General features: G+C 36.3%; 1 protein-coding gene across 3 annotated transcripts; it reads left to right on the top strand.

Moving 5' to 3' along the window:
• Window positions 1-2,872: 2,872 nt before the first annotated feature.
• LOC133516288 (CAP-Gly domain-containing linker protein 1) lies at window positions 2,873-26,455 on the top strand. Of its 3 annotated transcripts, none has more exons than XM_061849132.1 (8): window positions 2,873-3,176; window positions 20,247-20,330; window positions 20,494-20,727; window positions 21,025-21,126; window positions 21,220-21,351; window positions 23,316-23,480; window positions 24,512-24,649; window positions 26,206-26,455. In XM_061849132.1, exons 1-8 carry the CDS (start codon window positions 3,174-3,176, stop codon window positions 26,320-26,322), a joined length of 975 nt encoding a protein of 324 aa, XP_061705116.1. In that variant the 5' UTR covers window positions 2,873-3,173; the 3' UTR covers window positions 26,323-26,455. The 3 variants fall into 3 exon arrangements, with proteins under 3 accessions (XP_061705116.1, XP_061705114.1, XP_061705115.1); XM_061849130.1 differs by lacking the exon at window positions 2,873-3,176 and adding an exon at window positions 3,285-3,501; XM_061849131.1 differs by lacking the exon at window positions 2,873-3,176 and adding an exon at window positions 3,286-3,501 and having other exon boundaries at window positions 20,494-20,640.
• The last annotated feature ends 769 nt before the right edge of the window (window positions 26,456-27,224 follow it).

Genomic DNA, 27,224 nt, shown 5'->3' with positions numbered 1-27,224 from the left:
CGTTCGGCGAACCACCTTCCACTCGAATGGAACAGGCCTCGGACCCTACCAAAGTCACGATCCGGTACGCCCGTCTGTTAGTGTTTTGAAGCGAAGCGCTTTATTTATTTATTAGAAACACTTCCACACCTTATTTATTAGAAAATAATAAAGCTCGCTGATTCCAATTGATTCGATTGTAAGATTCAGATCAGAAGGTGCGGAAACAAAAGTGATGCTTTGAATATAAAGATGGTTCCTCATTAAAAAATGCCTCCAAGCGCGCATCATTATGCGCGCTTGGAGGCATTTTTTAATTTCGAGCATTCAACTGTCACCATAAATCTAAAATTCGTGTCTCATTGTTCTACATCTAAACCAAAGAATATAATACTCACTAGGAGTCTAAACGCTAAATCAGAATGACGCCAATTTAATTTCTGATCAAATTGTCAATTTGATTGACCCATTTGAACTGACTTTAAGAAGTCAGCGGGCCTACCGCGAACACCGAACTTCGCAAATTGTGGACATAATATTTCTCTTTTACTCGAATTATACCTGCAATTTGCGAACTTCGGCGTTCGCGGTAGGCACTGCCATGGCCCAGGGGGCCTACCGCGAAAATCGAAGTTCGTCAATTGCGGGCATTTTTTTCTGTCACTCTAATGCACGGACTTATACGATTATCCGGATAGGGTACCTTGGGCAAAAAGTGTGTCCACATGAGAAGTCAAAGTGAGCCGTTGCATCTCTTTCTAATTAGGGTGACCATGAGTTATATGTATCTGGGATATTAGGATAACGTGGAATATATAGTTTGGCCAAGATCTTTTCTCATGTATAAATTATTAACTAATATAAACAGGACTTAATCGCGTATTAAGTTTTATGTTTACATCCGGCGTTCCGAGGACGGCGTTGTCCCCGTGGTCTCGAAGAAGACTGGCTAAACTTGACATCAACATCTTCTAGCGGCGCGAGTTTTTCGAACTACTCGCACTTGATCTTGTTTATTGACTTGAATATTTTGCGCACTAGGGATGTTACTCTGTCGACACACAACACTAACGATATCCGATTTTTCAACTGTCGATATTCGTTCTCGCTTACACATACTAATAACTGGGGGCCTACCGCAAAAACCGAAATTCGCAAATTGCGGAGATTTTTGTCTTTTACTCTCACTAAGACGTAATAAGACAGAGACAGAGTTTGAGAGATCTCAAATAAAACGTAAATACCTACCGTTTTAATACCTACACAAAAATACAATGGAGTGATCTTCAAAGCGCCGTCGCCGCTCCCCGCACTGCGCGCACCGGCGCAACGCTAGGGTTGCCGTTGAGACTAGAAAAACATATACTGACAATTATCAGATTAATTAAGACTTACTTATATAGACCAAAAACCTACCCACTTTTTGATGACCTAGAAACATTGATAATTATATTTGGCATGAAGGAAGACTATAGATAGAATACTCTTTATTGGCACACCTCAGTAAAAATATACAAGAAAAATAAACCATTGATTAAATTTAGAGGCAGACAACAGGCGGTCTTATCGCTAAAAAGCGATCTCTTCCAGACAACCTTTGGGTAGCGGAAATAGAGAAGTTAATCGAAAAAGTAGGTGTTGCTAAACCGTTATTAAGCCTAGATTCACACACACAATTACAGTGAATAAACATACACATATAAGGAATACAAATAGACATACATAAACATACATATAAATATATATAAAATTAACCGAAACATAGCTAACTATTAGGCATTTACAAAGGAAAAAAAATGAAAATTGGTTGAATTGCGCGTTAGGGCTTTTCAGGTTGGGCAAATTTATTGTCATGATTAATACTATAGTAATTTCTGTACAAAAAGTAATGATATTCCAACAAAAACATACATGTGAAATGGGAGCCAAGTTCAATATTAAGAATATGTGTCGTTGTTGACTCGCCGACAAAAGTGTTGAGATCTATGTATATGGGTGCCAAGTTCTGTGTTGTGTAGAAAATCCTGAAATTATAAAGGATTTGTCTAGGCTAGTTTCTACGTATTGGATATTTATATTTGTCTATGTAACTTTTCTAAATTTTGGTTTATTGGTAAGTTTGAGTGGAAAAGTGGAAAAACACACTCATTGTAGTTAAGTACTAATGTTTATATTCTCTCAAACTATAACTGCCTATCGTTTTCACCGTTGTCACTTCTCTACTTGTGCAATTATAAAGTTAAAATTACTCACACCTTCTTCTTCCTCGCGTTATCCCGGCATTTTGCCACGGCTCATGGGAGCCTGGGGTCCGCTTGACAACTAATCCCAAGATTTGGCGTAGGCACTAGTTTTTACGAAAGCGACTGCCGTCTGACCTTCCAACCCAGAGGGTAAACTAGGCTTTGTTGGGATTAGTCCGGTTTCCTCACGATGTTTTCCTTCACCGAAAAGCGACTGGTAAATATAAAATGATATTTCGTACATAAGTTCCGAAAAACTCATTTGTACGAGCCGGGGTTTGAACCCGCGACCTCCGGATTGCGAGTGGCACGCTCTGACCGCTAGGCCACCAGCGCTTCAAAATTTACTCACACTAATAGAGTGTCTATTGGTGTGAGTAGTTTTAGGTACTAACTTATGTACTTTAGCAGTAATAAGTCGATATCGACAAAGTTGGACCTTCAGGACAAAAGTGACACATGTACGCGACAGTACAAACTTCTTACATATAAGTCTTATAACCTAAAAACATATTTAATAGGTTCTTAATTCTGTTGAAGTTTCTTCTTGTCTTAGCAATAGTACCTGAGAGTCAGACCAAACTAACTATGCATGCAAAGGGTGGCAATGTCATCATTCATGTCCATTTTCTATGAAAATATGACTTTATAATGACATTGCCACACTTTGTTATGTTCAAGTGGGTGCAAAGTTAGTTTAAGACGGACTACACCTAAGTCAAAATTTAATAAAATATGCATTGTAACTGATCTCATCTTCATGAAGTTTTAAATAAATTTCAAATGTGAGAGGAAAACTTTAGGAACCACGCGTTTCGTTTTCTATTTATACCTCTCCGTGTAATCCAGAAATAGACATTGTTCAGGCCGGCTTGCTCGTAGTTCTCCACAACCGTCTTAACGAATTACTTGTGTGAATACGACAATACGATTTAAGAAAATAATACTTAAATGGTAAGTTGCACTTTGTTTTGTTACTGGCGATTTATTTGAGTGATGCCGCTTGAAAGCTTAAAATGAACAAAAATGAAAATCAATATTATTTGCCACGTCATCATGATGTTGTCAAAATCTATTCACGTGGGGTATGTTTATGTTTGTTTAGTGGCAAAATCGTAATTGCCACTAAACAAAGAAGGGAAGCAAAATAAAGTTTAAGGGAACTGGAATGGTAATGGAAACCGACGTCATAATGAATAAATTGAAAAGTTCCGACATGTTTGAGGGGTTCAACATCAGATCCATATGGACTCGTGTCCGAAGTGAGAATGTTTCCAGGGTAGGTACTGCTCAATTTATCTATAGGTACGTTAGAATACAATTTATACTTTATCCATTTGTAAATTACAAATTCCAATTTACTTTAATTATTGCAAAGACTCGAAGAGAAAAACGAAATCGATGAACATAGATATGATTAGAGAATTGTTTTGTCCGTGCCGTGGGAGCAACGCTTGGGTGCTCAGATATTGCTTATTTAATTAAAGTACTTCACCAGTTCCATTTTTTGTTTTGGAATAAAATTGTAGGTATTAAATTGTGTAGTTTATTATGTTTTGTTTGAATTAATATTGCATGAAGTTTTTCTTCACAATGCTGTTGAAAATAATGAAACATATAAGTACCTACCTACCTAAGTATTGTCTCTGTCGATGGCTATTCACTATATTTTTTGTTGTTTCAATTCAAAAATAACAACTTAGGTATGTACGTACACAAACAGAAAAAAATAATACTTTAATATTGTTTTTAAATACCCTAACTATTCTCTACTCTACCTACCTACTTACTATAAAACGTGTTCCTATCCAATTTGTTAAATAATACCTACAAGTCGAAGTCTACTATTTACTCGTTCACGATGCGTTGGTAATGTTGGTATACACTTGGTATAATTTAATGCCAACACGCGGCGCTGTGTGCATAACAAATTTGACGTGAAGTTAGGTGTTAAATCGTACAAAGTTTCATCAACCCTTGATTATGTTTACACAAACTTTATTTTGAAGGCAATTTATTTAAGCTTTCATTATGGAGGGAGAGTTCGCATTAGGTGATGGCAATAATGAGTCGGCTTTTCTTGGCATGTACGAATAAGTAATTATTAACATTCAATTACCTACTTGTGGTTAAAGTTTTTAAGGTAGTTAGTTATAAACACTTCTTAGTTTCTTAGTTTTGCTTCTTAGTTTTAATTGCAAATTATGCGATAACGAACACTTTGGTTTCATCACATGATCACATGAAAACTGTAGGTATTACTAATAAATACCTACTTATACGTATTACAGTGTATCAAATGAAAACCTCATTTGAAAAAAAAAGCGGCCAAGTGCGAGTCTGCGAGTATTAAAAAAAACTACTTACTAGATCTCATTAAAACTAATTTTCGGTGGAAGTTTGCATGGTAATGTACATCATACATTTTTTTTAGTTTTATCATTCTGTTATTTTAGAAGTTACAGGGGGGGGGGGGGGGTCATATTTTATCACTTTGGAAGTGTCTCTCGCGCAAACTATTCAGTTTAGAAAAAAATGATATTAGAAACCTCAATATCATTTTTGAAGACCTATCCATAGATACGCCACACGTATGGGTTTGATGAAAAAATTTTTTTTGAGTTTCAGTTCTAAGTATGGGGATCCCCCAAAATTTATTGTTTTTTTTTGTTCTATTTTTGTATGAAAATCCTAACGCGGTTCACATAATACATCTACTTACCAAGTTTCAACAGTATAGTTCTTATAGATTCGGAAAAAAGTGGCTGTGACATACGGACGGACAGACAGACAGACATGACGAATCAATAAGGTTTCTGTTTTTGTTTTAGGGACTTTAAAATTTTTGCTATAATGATAATATCTATCGACTTTTTCACTAGAACTGTACAGGGTGCGCATGTAGAAGTAATACGTGCATATAAATACTGTTTACAGTACATATGGTGCTACTTTACCGCACTAGTGCGAAAGTTAGCATATTACGTTACTATGTCGAACATTTAAAGGGTCAAAGAAGGGTAAGGGGCCATATGTACTGTAAAACGTTGTACGATACATGTGCGAATAGGTAATTCGCAACTCGTGTCGATTTAAAATACTCCCTTCGGTCGTGTTTTAATTTATCGCCACTCGTTTCGAATTTCCTATTTTTCGCACTTGTATCGTAATGTACTATTTAAACACACTTGCTCAAAACGACGTTTTTATTCCGCCGACTTTTGACTCATAATCCTAGATATTAAACACGCGTGCTTTTTCAGTATATTATAACACTCGTGCTTTTTCAATATATTATCCGACTGAGTTACGAAGGTAACTGATTGCTAATAATATGCATGGAAACGGAGCCTTCTTAATTTGGTGGAGTAATACATTTTTTTAACCAACTATCTGGTTTCAAATGTTAGTTCACACCAAAAATAATTTATAGATTAAATTATCTCGTAAATTATCGATTTGGTCTCCATCCGTCGAATAGAAATACGAAAATATTAGCTTTATTTAATTTTTTTAATGGCTGTTTGTCGATTTCGTTCGCGCCTTTGCCTTGCCCGCGCATTGGAATCGTGCGTAAAAAAACGCGCCAGCCATTTTCCGTATTAGTCATAAAATTGGAATAGTTTTGCATGTTTTTAGTTTATATATTGACGAAAATGTCATTTGAAGCATTGAAAATGAAGAACACAAAACCACATATAACACACACATAACATATGATGCTGCCAGTAATACTAAATAGAGGCAAGAGCCGAGAACGATAGCCTTTTACCATCAAAATTAGGTGAAAAATATTTGGCGGCATATGAAACTTTTATTCAATGGAAAATCGGCAATAACGTCCAGTCTTTCATGGAAAACGTGTTGGTAGCTTTAGACCAATAGTGGGACCGGATTTTTGCCCTATAAGTTTCGATAATTCTAAAGAGTGAAAAGTGATGTTTATCTGGTATGGGACATATTTTTAAGCATATTTGTAATATATGAAGAAAATTTAGAACGAGCGTTAGATATAAATAAGGTATTTATGTATTTTTACTGATGAATTTTGAATATTGAATTAAAGTACAAAATTTAAGCATCGTCTTTTATAATATGTATGAGGCTTTATGCTATCAAATTTTTAGAAAAAAAATCAACGTGCTACTTTGTCAAACTCAAATTAGCTTATTATTTTGTCAATATTGAATTAAAGTTTGAAAAATGCACAATATCATATCTAAATTCTTAAGTTAATAGGCAAGGCAAAAAATTAGAAGAATAGGATATGTGCTTTACAATTAATATGCGTTTTTTGTCCTGTAAGATCTAATATTGAATTAAAGTCCGTAGAGATAAGTCTATTACTATAAAATAATATATGCAGCCATTTTATGGAAAGGTAGAAATATCTGTGTGTAGCTTGCATTGTAATAGTAAAATCAACTTAAAAAGGCGCGAAATTCATAACCACGCCGCGCTGGTCCGTCAACATGTCGGCTCGGCGCGCGGGAGCCTATCGTAGCCGACCTAGTGAGCGATAGATACCTCGCCCCGCCCGCGCCCCCTGCTCAGCTTCGCAAGCGCTGTTTGTCTTTTCTTTCAAATCATTCATTTGTTTGTTTATCGTGCACATAAATTAGATGCGGACATTACATGAATTTAATTATAGAATAAAAGTTATTATGACTTCAAAATGAGTGAAAAATGTTTGATATGTGTACTGTACTGTACTGACTTAGTAACAGAGAAAAAACGAGGAATTGAGCAGTTAATAACTGCGAGCAAATAATCTTTCTTGGTGATGGGAAAGTTAAATATTTCTACGGGAAGGAGGAACTACGTTTCCATAAAAAGTGTAGATTATACATTGAGTCGAAGGCTATACCGGCGTACAAAAGACTAATGGAGGTGGCATCAGAGGGCTTACCGCGAACCACGTTCGACGTGTTGCCTCCCTGTCATACTTCCGTACGAATTTACAAGTGTGACAGAGAGGTAGCACGTCGAACGTGGTTCGCGATAGGCCCTCAAATGTACAGCTAAGTGACGATGATGAAAATTACATTTTCAAAACTTTTGTCTTTTGTTACCATTGTGTTAGCCGCCTGTACTTACTTTCAACATATATTAGTAGTTTATGTTACTGCTACATAATAAAAGGCATTAAAATACACGAGTGTGGGCTTAGGAAACGAACGAAGTGAGTTTCATAAAAAGATCACACGAGTGTTTTAATGCCTAATTATCTTATACCTTTAAACGAGCAATTCTTGTATATATATATTTCCGGGATCTCGGAAACGACTCTAACAATTTTGCTGAAATTTGGTATATGGGGGTTTTTGGGGGTAAACAATCGATCTAGATTAGTCTTATGTTTGGGAAAACGCGTGTTTTCGAGTTTTCATGCGTTTTTCTTTCGACGCAGAATATGGTCGCTAATTTCGTGTTGCCGGCCACTGTCCGTCTGGTCCAGCGGGTTAAGACGCGGACTGCTAAACGAGTGTTACGGGTTCGAATCTCGCCTGGTGACTAACTTTTGTTTTTTTTTATATGTTCAATTTTATATATAATTTTTTAATTTTTATTGTTTTAGACAAGTTTAATTTAGTAAAAGAATGTAGTTAAGATTATCACCTATACACCACCATATTACAATAAATAGTTAGTTATAACCGAGTAAAGCTCGGTCGCCCAGGTACTGTATAGTTATTGCAGGTAGTTCGCAATCACATTTTTAGCACAGGCATTATAAGAGAGGTATGGGCATTGTAAATGTCATCTGGCTCTGTGTGGTAGGGCACAGCACAGCGGATGTCATTCCAGATCTAGAGCAGAACCCAACTGGGGAAGTACCTCCACCTTACAGAAAATCGCAGCCAAATAACACTAGACCCTACTCATAGTGTTGTGTTCCTGCCGGTGAGTAAGGTTGCCAGAGCTCAACGAGGGGTGGGAGGGTGTTAGGGTCGGCAACGCGCATGTAACTCCTCTGGAGTTGCAGGCGTACATAGGCTATGGATATTGCTTACCATCAGGCAGGCCGTATGCTTGTTTGCCACCGATGTAGTATAAAAAAAAAAACACACACACACAATTAAAATATTTCATACGACATGTGCTAATTATTTGTCTCAGTGTAAACAAAAATATATCATAATGGGTTCGTCGGCAATAAAAATCTCACACAAATCCATTCTATCAGACAGATATTACTAAAATTAACTTACATAATGTAAACATAAATAATACTAAACTTAAAAAACTTATACATAAACTTAAAAATAATAATAAAAACTATAAATAAACTTAAAATAAAGGTCCTATAAATAAAACACGTCCTCCAAGTCACTGCCGATGGGCAGTGTGCCCAGAAGGCAGGCCGCATTGCCACGTTGAATGGCAATGCTAATGCGTTGAGCAAAATACTGGCCAGCCTTCTGGTCACCAGTGGCGTCTATAAGGCGCGCGGCTAAGTCCCTGTAAAGCCGGCGCGCGCTTGGCCCCCACGGCCCCAGCGTTTCGACCCCAAACGCCTCAAAAATATAACTACTGCCGAGGGTGGCATATTTGCGGCGTTTGAGGTCTTCTGCCATGGACGCGGCATGACCAGCATCATTTTTGGTGCCTGGAAGGTGAGACGGCGCGAGGGTGTCAACGCATGTAGCATCCCAGACTAGCGGCCGTCCCATCCTCCAAGGCACCAACGTCATACCGTCGGGCCTCTTGCCATCGTCCCTAGCCAGACCGACGGGCTCAAGTATAGCCGGAACTTTGACGCTGACAAAGGCCCTTCGGATGACGTCGTTGATGCTGGAATGTCTAGGAATGCGTCCGGCGCTTCTGCTACAGGAAAGCCCATGATGGCCATGACTGTCCACCATGGCACCACAACGGCAGCGGTGGGGGACGTTTGTTACAGTCCCTATGCGCAAGCAAGTCGCCAGTCTGAAGGTGGTGTTGTCTAATAGGGTCCCTATGGATGATGAGGGTAAGGCTTGTAGCCATAGACCCGACTCCCACTCCGCGGTGGCAAGAAGACGAGCTCGATCCGCCGTACTAGTTGACGTATCAACAAGATTATTCCGTACTAGACGACAGAGCGGCTCGTCCCATTGCCTCTGCGAGCAAGGATTGGCAGGCGGGTCTGTGTTGCCACAGGTATTGATATCATAATTATGATATCAATTTTCAAATTCAAAATGGCGGACATATTTTATAACTTATTTTAAGAAATTATGAGTAGTTTAAGACTTTAAAAAGCAAGAAATTGTTTCTTGCTTCTGTTTGTATATGTATCATGTAGTATTTGATGTTTTCATTATTTTTGAAAGTCCTCAGGGTGCCGATTACGAAAATGACATCCATTATGGAACCCAAGATGGCGGACATTCATTTTTCTTAAAAGTCGGTATGGGTGTCATCTCCGAGGTTCTTCGAGGTTCCGATTACGAAAATGACGTCCATTTTGCAATCCAAGATGGCGAACATTATTTTTTCTTAAAAATCGATATGGGTGTCATCTCCGAGGTTCCTCGGGGATCCGATTACGAAAATGACGTTCATTTTGAAATCCAAGATGGCGAAAATTATTTTTTCTTAAGTCGATATGGGTGTCATATCCGAGGTTCCTCGGGATTCCGATTACGAAAATGACGTCTATTTTGAAATCCAAGATGGCGGACATAAATTTTTCTTAAAAATCGATATGGGTGTCATCTCCGAGGTTCCTCGGGGTTCCGATTACGAAAATGACGTTCATTTTGAAATCCAAGATGGCGGACATTAATTTTTCTTAAAAATCGATATGGGTGTCATCTCCGAGGTTCCTCGGGGATCCGATTACGAAAATGACGTTCATTTTGAAATCCAAGATGGCGGAAATTATTTTTTCTTAAAAGTCGATATGGGTATCATATCCGAGGTTCCTCAGGATTCCGATTACGAAAATGACGTCTATTTTGAAATCCAAGATGGCGGACATTAATTTTTCTTAAAAATCGACATGGGTGTCATCTCCGAGGTTCCTCGGGGTTCCAATTACAAAAATGACGTCAATTTTGGCGGTTCTTGTTGGTGCAGATTTCAAAAATAGAGACCATTTTAGAATTAAAGGTGATTGATATCACGGCTACACACATCGACACCCATTTCAAAAAGTAGCGTCCGCCATATTTATTTTCAAAATAGATGCCATTTTTGAAATTCACACCCCTAAAAACCCAGAAAACAACACCCATGACGACTTTTTCAAAAAAGTGACGTCCGCCATCTTTATTTCCAAAATGGACGTCATTTGTAAAATTAGTACACATACATCATACAACATGAAAACTAAAAACATTTCCATCCTCTTTTGGGCAGTTGTGTAAGTCTGTGATAACCCTAGGTAGGTACGGAGACCTTGAGCGGTGTCGGCATTTACGCAAACATCAAAGGCGTCGGCCCACTGTTACTTTTTACACTGTGCTTTTAGTGTGTAAACGAAAACGTCACATGATATATCAAAAGAAAAGTTATTTTATCTTATACCTTTAAACGAGCAATTCTTGTATATATATATATAATTATATTTCTGTGATATCGGAAACGGCTCTAACGATTTCGCTGAAATTTGGTATATTGGGGTTTTTGGGGGTATACAATCTATCTAGATTAGTCTTATGTTTGGGAAAACGCGTGTTTTCGAGTTTTCATGCGTTATTCTTTCGACGCAGAATATAGTCACTAATTTCGTGTTGCCGGCCACTGTCCGTCTGGTCCAGCGGGTTAAGACGCGGACTGCTAAACGAGTGTTACGGGTTCGAATCTCGCCCGGTGACTAACTTTTGTTTTTTTTATATGTTCAAGTTTATATATAATTTTTTAATTTTTATTGTTTTACACAAGTTTAATTTAGTAAAAAAATGACCTATGTAATAAGAGAAATCGACAATAGATGGCGTTACTCTGTGACAAGTGCTGTAAGGTTAAAATCGATTGTAAATAATAATAATTGTCAGTTCACATTTTACTTTTTAAGTTTATGTACATTATCACCACCATATTACAATAAATAGTTATAACCGAGCAAAGCTCGGTCGCCCAGGTACTATATTACTAACTGTACTAGGTTGCCTTTTTAACAAGTTGGTCCAGTCCATGGTTGCCTACATTTTATATAAAAATCGGTTAATCTAGGCGACCATTAACTGGACCAACTTTTTTAATACGGCAACTTTCAAATAAGCTTTCATTTGATATATCATACGATGAAATAACAAACAAAAAAACTATCCGTACGCAATCTTACAAGGCAACCTACTTGAAATGTATCATTGAATTTTGTCTTACATTTATTTCTTATCAGAAATAAATAACATGAGGGTGCACATACCTTATAACGTATCTCTATATAACTATCGGTTATCAATATTAGCATTAGCGGTTAACAACAACATTCCCCTTAAAACAAATAACTATCGCGAGGAAAATACCAAGTCCAAACATCTGAAAAAAATCGGGAAAGAAAAGCTGCAACTGGCTTTTAAAATGGTACAAGGAAGGGTGGTCATCTGTATGAGAATGTGTTTTTTTTTGTCTCTATTTGACCCAATGGTTGACTGGTAGAGAATGCCTTTTGGCATTAAGTCCGCCATTTGTGTTTTTTTTTTTGTTTGTGCAATAAAGTTTAAATAAATAAATAATATTCATGTAACGCGATAACGAATTCTACGTGAACGAAACCGCGGGCAATACCTATTATAGTAACAACAAAATAACAATTTTCTATTGCTATTAATTTAAAACACGCTTTAGGAATTTTTTTGATGGACCGTAGACGCAGTCAAGGGCACCCCGCTCCCCACTACCGTTGTTCGCTGCCTCCTGCCACAGCGCGCGGCGCGCGCAAACTTGCCGCGCGTTTGAAACGTAACGTATTTATATAAGCAAGGAATGCATACATATCAGTAATGAGTGTCGCCGTGATTTTATATTTCTAAATTTTTGTTTAGTAACTGAGATCATTGTTGATGATCGATTATTATTAACTCTACAAACTTTAATTCAATATTAGCTATACTGCTTAACCTGAAATCAATATCTAGACAAGCACATTGTCTACATGTCTAACTTTTTACTAGAATACTAAGTTGATCGATAATATCGTAATTTTGCAATATCAGCAACTCTAATTCTATATTTACAAAATAACTCGTGTTTTTACGTTTACCAGAAAGCAGCTGTTCCAGATTTCTAAAAACTGAAAATTGTACATAAATTGAAGTGTTATTCGATATGCTAAAGTTTTCTGTAACTTTAATTCTATATTTACTTAGTTATTAGCAAAAATTAAAATATTTAAATATAACCGAAAGCTCAACCTTAAAATTTCTAACTTTTTACCAAAGTATTATTTAACATACTTCCAATGACATATCAAAAAAGAAAAAACTTTAATATTATCGAAACCCATTTTTGTTCAACCGCTGGTCTACTTACTTCAATGAACTGGCGAATAAGTGCCTACAAGCCCGGCTCGTTTTGGTGCAATTATTCGATGTTAAAACTGTAAGCCACCATTTTGAAAATTGTACTTTTACAGTTTTGACAAAAAAAAGTTTTGTTTCTTCTTTGCAAGTGTATTGAAAAACGTCGTATGAAACGCGTGTGCATTGGTCATTACATTAAGAGAAACGATTAATTAATTGAGGCTTGTAGCGCCTTTATGAACAACGCCATAAGCCATAAGTTTTTAATTTGACGTAAGATCTCTAAAAACCAAACTATAGCTTAATTTTTTTGCCTATTTTATTTTCACTTAGTGGGATTATATTACGTATTCAAGTTGGAACTTCCCAGTGTGCTTATTATAAAGATAAATTTACTCGTTCTTTTTGCTCATATTATCTCATATTTTTGCTTTTGCCGGAGAGGACAATATGCATTATATGTACATGCACTGAAGAAATTCCGAAGATTAAATTACTTACAATAATTTATTTCAAAAATAATTATCAGAATAGTTCATTGATACAGTGAAACTTATATAGAAACATATATCCTTAAGAGGAATTCCTAGTTGCGATTTTTCCATACAAACGCTCTCGACTGATTCCTCCCTGGATTTTTAACCTAGAGCAGTGATTTTTTCAAATAAGATCAATATCATCAATATCTGTGCCGCTATGTTTTGCTTTTTTGGATTATTTTATTTTGAAGAAAGATACAGCGCCTCGAAAATCGCAAAAATGGCTAAATTGAATTGGCTGTAAAAAAAGGCACAGTATACAAATATGACGAAAAATATTCAAAAAATCAAAACATAGCGGCATAGATTATTTCTTTCTCTTGCAATTTCCAAAATTTCATAATGATTAGTTGCGTTTTGGAGGAGGAAACAGTCGAGAGCGAAACCTCGATTTTTGAGTTTTTTGCGAGTGAATTTCGGTCCGAGCTGCAGTTGTCCTTATCGCACGAATTGGAGGCGGAGACAGTTTCTAAATATACGTACACAGAAGGAATAGTGATGGGCATAACATCCTTATTAGGGATTGCAGAACCGGTACTGTTTTAAAGAACCGGGATTTCCCGGTACTTTCGGAACTGGTCTCATTATTTCATTATTTTAAATAAAACGACAGCATTTTGCGATTTGACCACCTTTCGTATTATAATTTAATAATCACATTTTCTTTTATTACGTAGTAGGCAATTTTTTTAGAAATATAGTATTTTACATTGCTCACACTTGTGCGTCACAAGTAAAAGGCTTTGATGTTTGCCACTAGATAGCAAATTTAATGAAATTACATTGACGAGGGGATTTATATATAAGTATCGCAGTCGTATTGTATAATCCGCCGTATTACATTACGGCTAGCCGATATCAATATAAGGGCCATTTTGAAATGCGGCGGTTCAACGATTAAGGTATGTTGGGTAAATACCGGATGCGGGTGAAGAACGTAGGACATTCATTTCCCCCTAATTTGGCTTTATTTTTTAATGTTGGCAACATTGTGTAAGACGCCATTTCATTGCGCCTCGACTGTCAGTGTCCCTGCGTCGCTCAGGGAGTCGGGCTTGTGCTATGTGCAATCACAGAGAGCAAGTTAATTTCGCGAATTCTTCCTTCTATCCGATCTTCGCTCTGTAATTTATTTTGCGTATTGTGATGAAACTGTGTTTGTTTTTGTAATTGTGTTAACAGACCTAGCACTGCTGTAGACCGATATCCGATCTTGACCCTTCCAGGTAAAGATCGGACCAGAAACAATCAGATCTTTACCTATTTAAAAAACAGCAGTGATTATCAAACTTTAAATTTTCTTCAATTTACCTACTGACCTTAATTATCACATTTATTGTTTTCTTGATCACACTTTCGTACCATTATTTTTATCCAGTACCACTACCAGCGCGACGGTTACTGACAATGTAATTTTTTTAATTTCCGCAACGCGAAGGTTGCCTTTCAGCGATAAGACCGCATGTTGTTTACCTGTGCTTATGTGTATGTTTTCTTTTGTATTGTTTTCTTTTATTGAGGTGTGCAATAATAGTACATTACGATACAAGTGCGAAAAATAGGAAATTCGAAACGAGTGGCGATAAATTAAAACACGACCGAAGGGAGTGTTTTAAATCGACACGAGTTGCGAATTACCTATTCGCACATGTATCGTACAACGTTTTACAGTACATATGGCCCTTTAAATGTTCGACACAGTAACGTAATATGCTACTTCTCGCACTAGTGCTATAAAGTAGCCCCATATGTACTGTAAAGAGTATTTATATTGTATAGGGATGATGATACATGTTGAAATTTATAACAAAATCGAGTAAAATAGATAGCAAATGAGCAATTTTTCGCAATAAAGTACCTACACATACGGATGCATATGTAGATGTGGACGCATACATACATTGCTAGTTTCGGATACAAAATAGAGATAGGGCTTCGAAATTAGTTTCCTTAAAATGCTTCAAGAGGGCTCTCTTTTCCGATATATTTACTTTACTCTTTACATACGATCCTTACATTTTATCAAAAAAAAAAGATTGTATATCAACTATTGCAAAATTAAACCAACAAAATCGCAATTTTAATTATTTTCCATACTTCAAGATGGGCTCTCAGTGACCTTGACCTTTTTAAAGAACTACTTAGTCTTTTTGATTTCTAAGTTTGTTTCTTATTTTTTTGGCGACCTTCATTAAAAATGACTGAGCACGATTATTTTTTATTTTGATTTTTGTCCCTCCTACTTAAGTACTTAATATCTTCCAGTACATTCCATTCAATAAACAATACATTTACACTTTCCCTAAACCTGTATAGTTCACGAAATCTTAAATTGTCAAAACTTCGCAACGTATCTATTATTTTTGTGGTTTTTTTTTTATTACTTCGGGTAAACCTTACAATAAGAGGTTTCTTAGCACATTGTTTAATTATCAAATTGCCTTATGACATAGGTATCAAAGTTTGAGAGCCACAATTTTACCAATTTTTGTATCAGGGTTAAGATCGGATACAAAAGGGTAGACACCGGACCTATTTCTTTGTGATACCTTATTCTCTTTCCATTAGAAGCAACTTTTTTTCACCATCCAATGTTCTCCCTTGATGGCAAAACAACTCGTTACCCTAAAAAAAGTATGTCTCATCTTTACACAGGTACAAAACTGAAACCGTTCTATATTGAAGATTACCAAAATTCAGGCCGAATCTACGGTTATTATTTAACGATTCGCTACGTACTTCAAGAATCTGTCACGTGTTGAGATCTCGAAAAAACATTTTTTCACGAGTTCTCTCTATTGATCCCAAAATTGTCCGGCATTATCCCAACATACCTACTTTACCCAGATTGTCATTGCGATACGTTCTTCAATAAGGCGGCCCAAGTTTAGCCCCATCGTACTACAAGTTAAATAGATTGTAGTTTAACCATAGGTATATTTATACCTACTTACAAAATTTCACAACACCATGCTAACTCCCAACTTACTGATACGGATAGGTACAGTCAAGTGTAAAAATATGAGTGTACACATCTTACTCAAAAATATGTCCCATAGCATCTTATTCCAGTGTAATAAGAGCGTAGTACCATATTTATGAGACGATTCTTTCGATACATATTTTTGCACTTGACTGTACGACGACAACCGAAGCTGAGACATCATTATTTTTTGCAGTTTTTACCTATATGGTAATTAATTAAAATTAAAATTCATTTATTTCAGACAATTGACAATCCATAATTTATAAAGTTAATTAATTAGAACTAAAATTAAATAACATTAACATACAATTATATAAATTAAATACTATTAGACTTGAATAAATAAAAATTAAAATTAAATATTAATAAATAATAACAAACATTACATTAAATTAAATTTCCTATTAAAACTGACATGCAGGGAGGACCAGTGCCTCAAAAGGCCACTGTCCCATCTATTTGCCACTGTGGCCAGGAGGCTGTGGCGGCTGTCACGCACCCTGCTAAGCATCGCGGCGCAACGCTTGCGGAGCGTGGCGTGGATTAATATCAATCAATAATTTATTATTTCGTCATCATAGGTGTAAAATACATTTAGTACAGGTGATAGGGTGTTTAGTATTAGAATGAATGAATGAATGAATGAATGAATGAATGAATGAATGAATGAATGAAAGTTTATTCACAAGAACATATGGTACATTAGATATCATTAACATTGTTGACCCTTGATATGCTCGGCCCTAGGGCATGTGAAAATTATTTGTATTGACACAGTTTATGCATGTCAAAGTAAAATACGTTACATAAATGTCGTGTTTCCTAAAATATTATCAAATACAAACATTAAATTATTAAATACAGACGTCAAGTTTTAAGTCTCAGTCAGTTAGTCATTCAAATTCCGCACATAAATTCATCAAACTGTTAGCTAATAACTAGTTAATCCAATTTACTTTTTTACGTCAAAATGAAGTAATAATTAGAATCAATAATGTCAAAATGAACCAGTAATTAGAATCTATAATGTCAAAACTTAAATGAAGTAATAATGAGAATTTATAATGTCAAAAGTTTACATGTCAAAATGAAATAATAATTAGAATTTATTATGTCAAAAGTTTACATGTCAAAATGAAATAATAATTAGAATTTATGATGTCAAAAGTTTACATGTCAAAATGAAATAATAATTAGAATTTATAATGTCAAAAGTTTACATGTCAAAATGAAATAATAATTAGAATTTATGATGTCAAAAGTTTACATGTCAAAATGAAATAATAATCAGAATTATAATGTCAAAAGTTTACATGCCAAAATGAAATATGGTATAATTAGAATTTATAATGTCAAAAGTTTACATGTCACAATGAAGTTATAGCTAGAAATTATAATTAAAATATTCATCAATGGTATAAAAACTTGCATTACACAATATATTTTTCAATTTAAATTTGAATTCATCATTTGGTAGCGACTTTATGTTTGCAGGAATTTTATTAAATATTTGTATACACATGTGATACGCGCTTTTTTTTCTTATTTTAAGCTTATAGGGCGGTAGTGCCATTTGGTACTGTCGAAGAGGTCTATTATTTATATTATTAAATGGCGGGAAGAGTTCTAGATTCTGCTTCACAAAGACAGCTGCTTCGTAAATGTATAGACTTGTCAGTGTCAATAAGTTAAGCTTTGCAAAATCAAGTCGGCACGAGTCTCTGCGACCTTTACCACAAATAGTTTTAATGCACTTTCTTTGAGCTACAGATGCACGTTCTATTTCAACTGAGTTTCCCCATAAGATGATCCCGTATCTAAAAATAGACTCGATATACGCATGATATGTTACGAGAGCTGTTTTTTTGCGAAACCGTTTCTTTGAGTCTCCATAATACATATATAAATCTATTAACTTTCTTACATACACTTTCTACATGTTTTTTCCAGTTACAGTGAGTGTCTAAAGTTAAGCCTAAGAATACAGAATCTTCTACTTCTTCTATTTCGATGTTGTCATGTAAAATGTTTATTATCTGTGGCGCTGCTTTATATGATCTAAACTGGATAAATTTTGTTTTGGTAAGATTTACCTTTAAATGATTTTCACTAAGCCAACCGATGACATCGTTCAATGCCATATTTACCTCGCATTCATATGAGTCTACATTGGTACCTTTGATTAATATCGTGGTATCGTCAGCAAATAGGATGCAATCATGTCGGATACATTCAGGTAAATCATTGATATATATCAAAAACAACAACGGGCCTAAAATGCTGCCTTGAGGCACCCCGTATGTATTAACTTTATACTGAGACTTATACGATTTCAGCTTATTTTGTTGAACCCTCTCAATTTGAGTACATTAGGGTGTAATAGATACAGTATAATATAAAAATGAAAAACAATATTACGTGGTAACAACAAAAACAACTTGCGTCGGGCAGCGCAGAATAAATTCCGTCTGGCTCGCGGGCGATGTCGACGGAACGGCGCGCAATGAGCGAGCGCACGAGTCTCGCGTCTGTGTGCGCGCACTCACACTTAGATAGCTCCGGCTCCCGCCCACCGCAGCGCGACAGAAACATAGCTTCAAAAATTCGAGATTTGAAAAGTTGCTCAGCTAGGAATTGCTCTTAATATCAATCAATAATTTATTATTTCGTCATCATAGGTGTAAAATACATTTAGTACAGGTGATAGGGTGTTTGGTATTAGGGTGTAATAGATACAGTATAATATAAAAATGAAAAACAATATTACGTGGTAACAACAAAAACAACTTGCGTCGGGCAGCGCAGAATAAATTCCGTCTGGCTCGCGGGCGATGTCGACGGAACGGCGCGCAATGAGCGAGCGCACGAGTCTCGCGTCTGTGTGCGCGCACTCACACTTAGATAGCTCCGGCTCCCGCCCACCGCAGCGCGACAGAAACATAGCTTCAAAAATTCGAGATTTGAAAAGTTGCTCAGCTAGGAATTGCTCTTTTGCCCGTGACACCTATGTTAAATATGCGTACGAAGTTAATCGTGTTTCTAAATCAGGTTTCTTAACATTTATCAGGGTCAGTGGGTCACACCCCACACCCCTCACACGGCGGTATTAATTTGGGTTCTCGTAAGATAACGGCTCTAGTATTGGACAATTTAACCTGACAGACACCAATATTAGGTATATATTATCAGAATTGTTTATTGATACAATGAAACTTATAAAGAAACATATCAATATAAAGCAAGATATACAAATAGCCCATGACACCTATAGGGTACTTTTATGTTAAATATGCGTACGAAATTAATCGTATTTCTAAATCAGGTTTCTTAACATTTATCAGGGTCAGTGGGTCACACCCACACCCCTCACACGGCGGTAGTAATAAGGGCTCTCGTAAGATAACGGCTCTAGTATTGGACACTTTAACCTGACAGACACCAATATTGGACGCTTCGTTTTTCATCATACGTCTATAAATTAATAGCAATAGCAACAAATATTTGTTAGAATTATAAATAAATGCCCGTACAGGAATTATTTTTACTTTTAGTAGGCAGGACATTACCGACTAATTTTACAAGCCTTTATTTAACTTGCCCTGTTTGTATGTAAGTTTGTTGGTGTGGGTCAAATCTTAGAAGTAAAATTTGGCCCACTTCCCGATATCCGATTGAGCTGAAAATTTGCATACATATGTAAGTCGGGTGAGAATGCAATATTATGCTACCATCGAGCTGATCTGATGATGGAGACAGGAGGTGGCCATAGAAACTCTGTGGTGAAACTACGCAACCTATTGTGTACGAGGTTTTTGGATTGTCTCGATGAGTATTAGTTGCTTATGGTAAAAAAGGTACAGTCAGCTATAAAAGCATGTACCAAAAAAAATATTTTTGACAAAAACTTATTTCACATTCGGTCGTTGTCCATTACTGGTACCAATACCCTGCCTACCTGTTTGAAATCTAAAGGAATATATAATATCACACTAATCTGTAACACGAGCCCTAGGTGAGAAGTAAGTAATAGGTTGAGTTTTTTCAGGCAGATTCAACTTGCAGCCAGGGCTCGGGAGGTGGCGAAGGACAGGCGCCAGCTCAGGCGCTAGGAACGCAGGAAGCTAAACCTGTAAGTAAATGTAATAAGAGAACCTTGTATTGTTTGTATTAGACTTCACAGCTTATGTAAATAGAGTCGGTACAAACTAATTTGTACATATTTATAAAACTTGTGGCGAATCGAAATTGACTGGACATAATATTATAAATTCTATCGTGTAATTTATTTTCAGGCCGAACCTATTAAAGCTGAACTACCTGCAATCATATCAGACATACCATTTGAACTGATACCTGAATCAAATGCAGTCGCAAATCCAACACCACCGAAGATTGAAGAGCCCAATAATGAGGTCAAGACTGAAGGGGAGAATAAAGAGGTAACAGATGAAAATATTGCTCCAGTAGTGGTTGAGGCAGGAAATCTACCTGATGCTAAACAAGATGGTCTCGCTGGTGATAATTCGGTGAGTGTCCTTGAGTTTACATAGCTAACACACCGTGTGTTATATACCTATTGGTAATTGTTTAACTAAAGGCCGATGCACACAGCATATGTAATGTAGTACGGCTCCGGCTGTCTTCGTACTACTTACTTACCTACATCGCTTGTAAGTAATGCGTAGAGAATCGTAACGGATAGAAACGCAACGAAAGCGATATCCTACGCACTCAGACAACCGGAGACGTGCTGCATATGCAACCGGTGTTCTGAATTTATGTCGTAAAAGTAATGTTAATGTTATTATTATGAATGTTTACAGAATGATTGGCAACAGAGAGAAGCAGCACTTCTTATAAAAAATCAAGAATTAGAGAAAGTAAAAAGCGAAAAGAGCCAAGACACCCTAAGGATGGAGCTGAAGGTATGATAATGTTGAAATCGATAAGCGAATGACCTTTAAATTATTTAAAATTATGGCTTACATGGTTCTCACACAGATGTTTTTCTGGTGTAGGTGCGAGAGGAAGAAATAGATCTGCTAAAAGCCCGGGTTAAAAATCTCGAAACAGAACTACAAGCGGCTCTTTCCAAGCCTGGCCCAAAGAATCATGAAATGATTGAAAACATTAAGCAACAACACGAAGAGGTACGGGTACATAACAGCTAATAGGGTATTTCCTGTGTCAAAATTAAATTATTTCATTTTGGACGAAATAAAGAACATCGGATAGAACTTAAAAAAATACGTGACTTGACCGCGACGTCTCGCCGACGTTTTGACAGTTCGAAAAAAGAAACTGATTTAACTAGTAGGAAAGTCCCTATTGGCAAAACTTAAGTTACGTACTATATAAGCATAAGTAAGTAATGTTCACATAAAAAGGTTTACGATAAACAAATTTATTTGAGCAGGTCTGTTCGCATATTTGAAGTTAGTAATTTATTTAATATGTACAAGATGGGAGGGCCCATTACCTTGTACATATTAAATAAGTTACTTAACTTAAAATATGCGGAGATCGGCTTATTCCCTAATAAGCCGATTTACTTTAACCGCGTATTCCTGAGATTAACGCGTAAATAATGTTATACAATACTAACATAGTATTAACGCCTAGTCATTAGCAGAAGCTGCTAACCGGGTGAGGTGTTCAATATTATCTTTCAGTGCCGCCGCTAGGCAAAATGTGGGCGTCGGCATGAACTGTGTGAGGCCCCTGTAATTTTCTAGATAGGAAGATTTATATTAAGATTAATAATGATATCTGGGAAACATAACTTTGACAAGTCAGTAAGAACCAGGAAAACTATACTGATCTCATTTCCCAGGGTGCTAGTACCTACAGTCAGTACCAAACGTATTTAAAATGAGACAGTCCTGGGCTAAACCATATAAAATAGTGTTTTTTTTTTTTACTTTTTTTGTAACTTAATTTTTTTTTGCGAGGCCCATAGAAGTGCGAGGCCTTCGACGGCTTCCGAACATAGCCGATGATGCTCATCGCCGCCACTGACAAATTTAGGTACTATTAAAGAAGTAAGAGCGTTAGTCCTTCTGCCGCTGACCGTACATATTATGCTTCTGCCATATACATTTATACAGCTATTTTCTGAAACACAATAGATCAGTGTTTTTTGTAAACAATAAACTTGTATACTGAAATCGATTGGCGTATGCCATTCCCCCCTGCATAGACGTGATAGAAGTTTGTATGCAGGGGAGGGGGATTATTTTATCTTTGCAGCTGATCGTACCAACGGGAATACTGTTAATTAACCATTGCGGGACCTTGGGTTCTACGCATTGTCAGCTAACAATGTAGATAATGGTATGAAATGTAGTTTACGATATTTATTTACGATACAAGTACGGAAAATATAAATGCGCTTTTTTTCTTTTTTGTGTTTGTTAAATATTATTTCAGGGTTTCAAAGGGGAACATCAATTTAGGTTTAGGAGATACAGCCTCATAAAGATTTTTTTTTTCAGTCATGCAGAAATCTTTATAGGTTTATAGGTGCGTCGTAGCGTAAAAATAATCAAATTTTTGTTCCCCTTCAATACCCCACGCATTAAATAACCCATCACATTAGGACATGAAACAATTATCATCATCATTTTTTTTTAATTATTTCATTGCAAGCTTGAGAAAAGCCCTATACAAATCTCAGCGAGAAACGGGGTTGCCGGCCGCGTATCCCTCTCCTACCTCGCTACGTTCGGCCGTCTATATCTCCTTGGTCTGCAACCCTTCGTTTCCAGTCCTATAGTAATGTACTGTTACTCTGTTCTACTTTTAATAGTAGAAGAGGTACGCAAAAAAATGTATGGGATTTTTTTTTCAGAAACCTATCGAGTGTATATTATAATGAAAGGGTTTTTTGAGGCGATTTCACTCCCCTCATAAGATTTTTTTAAGAACTTCTGGTTAACAAAATTTGTTTTAACCTCTTGTATGTGTGTGCCAAATGGCTAAACTGTACATCGATTTGCGGTTTTTCGTTGGAATAGGGCTCGTACGCGGTCCACTATAATGCTGGCTGTACCCCACTTTCAGACGTACCTGATGTAGTGTTATAATTGTGAATTTACAACCTTTTGTATTACAGCTTCTCAGTAAAGCTCGCGGCATGATATTCGACAAGACAAAAATGGTTAAAAACCAAGAGCTGCAGATAGAAGCTCTGACTACGCAGGTGCAGTCACTCAAGGATATCAACATGATTACCAAGGACTTGCTGGAGATCAGGAATTCGGAAATTAAGGCTATGGAGGTAGTATTTATTTTATATATTTAATCATTTAGGTACACCTTAATAGCAAATGGGACATATGGTAAATCAATTTGGATGTTTACTCACGTACGAAAAAAAAGTATAGATGGAGAATAGAGAAATGGCGCCGACAACTTTTTAAACAAGAGGCGTTGTTGTATGTAGGCAGATAAACTTTGCAATAATTCCAAATTTTTTTTTTCTAAAATCGCTGGCCCTAACCGTTCTGTCCTAATGTATGAAACTCATTTACTATGTTATATTAGGACACGTTAGGAAAAAAAAACAAATAATCCACACGATCTTAGGACAATCATAAGCATTATGCATATATGAGCATTAGGACAAACGATCATTATGGCAAACCATATTAGGGAAACCATTAATAAGACATATAACTAAGAATCCCGATATAGAGCGTGCACACAAGTGTCCTCTTTTTACTTTGCGATTCCTATTTATAATCAAAATAAAACAAACGAAGTTGTTTTGTTCCAGTGGTATACACTTGAACGGCTTGATTAATGAGCAAAATTAGAACGTTGACAATTTAACCTATTCGAGGTCCATGACGTCAACAATTACCATGTACGTCACACAGCTGCAAATTGCTAAAAAGCGTAAAGCTGGAAGCTTATTAAGATTTTGAAGTTATGATAGCAAATTCATTTTAATCTCTTGCGTCCCGTGGGACGTGTCCCACAAGCAGTTATGGAGGCGATTCGGATTTAAAAAATACAAAATGAGATTTGTTATTTACAATCTAAATTTGATCACTCAGTTGCGTTCATTTTGATTTATGTAGGATTATGATTAACGTATTATAAATATTCCAAAGGTGGATTGATCTAACTCAAAGGTCCGTGTCTGTTTTGCTCCTGTTTTTGATAAAGTTATTATTTCATTGAAATGGCCTGTACCTACGTCGTGAATTTAACTATATCTCTAATTTGGTTGAATACCTACAATGTGTACAAAATGTTAATATAAAGATTCGAAAGACAAAGTTAAGGTAAAGTAACTAATTGCAGGACCGGCTCCAGGCGATGGAGGAACGTTTCAAGACGGAGAAAGAGCGCTACGGGCTAGTGCTGCAGCGCGCGCAGACCAGCTCTAACATCAACGATGACCTCAAGAAAGAGTACGAGACACAACTAAAAATATTTAAGGTAATTATGGACTTAATACAGTTGCCTATATTAATAAGAGTAAATAAGGTAACGTCTTAGTGCTTATTGACAGCCTAATGCCAATAATTGAAAGTCCGTTTGTCCCAGCTCTATTGCTTGAAATTAACTTTAATGGAGGCAATATTGCGACAGTGTCCAGCACTGGAACATTTACCTACGTGAAGATATCTAACGAGAGGGACTTTGTTAGAATGAGTCAGCGGTATATCTGTAGCCTTATGATGTAGATGCGGCTCCATCAGTTAAGCGTCTACGTGAGTAAAATGTGCCGCACAGTCTACTCGTATTAGATAAAACCGGATTATGCAAAATGCTAATATTATTTCTGTAGATAGGCTTAATAAGCTCACTACTACGTTACAGCAGTAGATACTAAATGAGGATATTCGTTCATGAAAGTAATTTCGAAATTCAAATATTAATATATGTTTGTGTAGTTTCCCCATTCAAACGTAATCACTTTATGATCAAACACATCGATCCAATTCGGATAGCGTTGGCTACCCAATATTTCCGTTCAGCGTAGCGACGTCACCAGGAAATTACTTTGCATATTCGCAAAGAGCTTTCTGATTGAGTGATTCGCAATGATCAAAACTTGAAATAGAGGATAGAATGGGGTACGCTGGAAATGGGACCCATATTTGATAGAAATCGGTAGTAATAAACACACCCGATATCTATAAGTAGGTATATGTATAAATGCCTACGTCCCGACTGATTCAATAACGTAGAGCCTCAACTAGAAAAAAGCTAGAAAGTTGAAATTTTGCATATCAGGTTACAGTTATGACTTGCAAAAGAAATAAGACACGATTATGAAAAAAATAAAAGACAAGGGGTTAAAAAGAGAATGAAAGATTGTATGTTATACAAGTTTTATTTAAGATTTTTTGTTTATACTACGTCGGTGGCAAACAAGCATACGGCCCGCCTGATGGTAAGCAGACTCCGTAGCCTATGGATGCCTGCATCTCCGGAGGTTGCCGTAGCCGACCTTAACGATCTGGGAACAACAGGAACACAACACTATGAGTAGGGTCTAGACCCTACTGTACCTCTAGTGTAACTTCCATTCGATAGCGTAACGTAACTTTCGCGTTTAGGTTAAGTCTCATTTTGTATGGGATTTTGAACAGCGCGCCAAGCGGGACGTTTTGGAAAGTCAAAAATCTCATACAAAATGACACTTAACGCAAACGCGTACGTCACGTTTCGCTGTCGAAAATATTTACACTAGGGGTACTGTTATTAGGGGTATGCTTATAAATATCTATCTTAACAGAAACCTGAAATTACATAAGTATGTTATGAATTAAATTTCTGGATAACTGAACAATTTCGATTAAATTAATGAAATTTAAATATATATGAGCACTGGATCAAAAGGAGATATAAGTCAATTCTGTGACGTTTACGTTATTTATGCCGAATGTGGAATTTATGGAAATGTTAGATTTTTACGGCTTCACCCAAAGTCAGATATGGTGATTAATGGGTGAAAATTAAATCATTTTATTTATGCCCCTATTCAGGAACTCCGATCAAAGTACGAGCAAAAGGTGGAGGCTCTAGTCGCAGAGAACAACAAATTGAAATTAGATTTAGCCAAATCGAACGGAGTTGGAACGTCTACGGAAACGCCGAAATAATTAAAAAAGGACTTAAGATGACTTACCTTTTCAATTTTCGAATATTACCTATAAAATACCTGTTCAAGATTATAAGTACTTAAAATAATACATAAAATACGTGAATTTTGATAAAATAAATAATTTGTACATATATTGTTTTTTTTAAAGACTGCACCGCGTCCAGTGGCGCCCTCATTAGGAGGATAGTGTTTTCTAACAAACCAATTCATTTTTGCACAATCCAGTATTGTATGTTGTATTTTTTTGGTCTGTGTCACATAAGTAGTTGATAACGAGGGCGCGGATGGACGGTCAATACACTCTTGTTTCGATGGCAGAACACTGGTAGGTACAAAAAACAGCGCCATTAAAATAAATCAGACCAGTGAGCCTTGGATGTTGCAACAGATAAATTTACAACAGTTTGCAACACCTAAAGATTGGAATTTCTTTCATTCATGCATTAGGTACTACTTGTTAGAAATATGAAATAATTTATATCATTATTATTGGCAAAACACCTTTTGCCATCAAACTTCTATTTTGATACTAGTTGTTAATATTAAATAAAAATAAGATCATTGAGTAGCCATTTTACAACAGAATTGCATTGAGGCATCCGGTGTAATAATCCATGCTTTGATATAATGTAAACAAATTCAGAGGTTTCAGGACGTACACCGTGACATTTCAACTAAAGTCAGACCAAGATAAGTTGGCAGCGATTTTGATAGCCAAGACAGTGCTAGTGTTATTTAAAACGTCAAACTTCTATGCAATTACTTATGACGTTTACTTAACACTTGCACAGGCTGGGTTATCAAAATTGCTGCTAACTTGGTCTGACTCTAAAACAATAAATCGGAGGCATACATAGTATTCATTATTTTACTGCTGCCGAGCGTAAAGACTCACATAAA

Source organism: Cydia pomonella, chromosome 3, assembly GCF_033807575.1.
Source record: "Cydia pomonella isolate Wapato2018A chromosome 3, ilCydPomo1, whole genome shotgun sequence".
In the NCBI taxonomy this organism is placed as follows: Eukaryota; Metazoa; Arthropoda; class Insecta; order Lepidoptera; family Tortricidae; genus Cydia; species Cydia pomonella.
The sequence above is the reverse complement of the archived record's forward strand: the minus strand, read 5'-3'. Positions and strand labels throughout refer to the sequence as shown.

Coding starts and splice junctions, on each gene's coding strand:
- LOC133516288 (XM_061849130.1), top strand. CDS start 3,391: ATGGTAATGGAAACCGACGTCATAATGAATAAATTGAAAAGTTCCGAC. Junction 20,331..20,493: donor GAACGCAGGAAGCTAAACCT/GTAAGTAAATGT, acceptor ATTTATTTTCAG/GCCGAACCTATTAAAGCTGA. Junction 20,728..21,024: donor GTCTCGCTGGTGATAATTCG/GTGAGTGTCCTT, acceptor GAATGTTTACAG/AATGATTGGCAACAGAGAGA.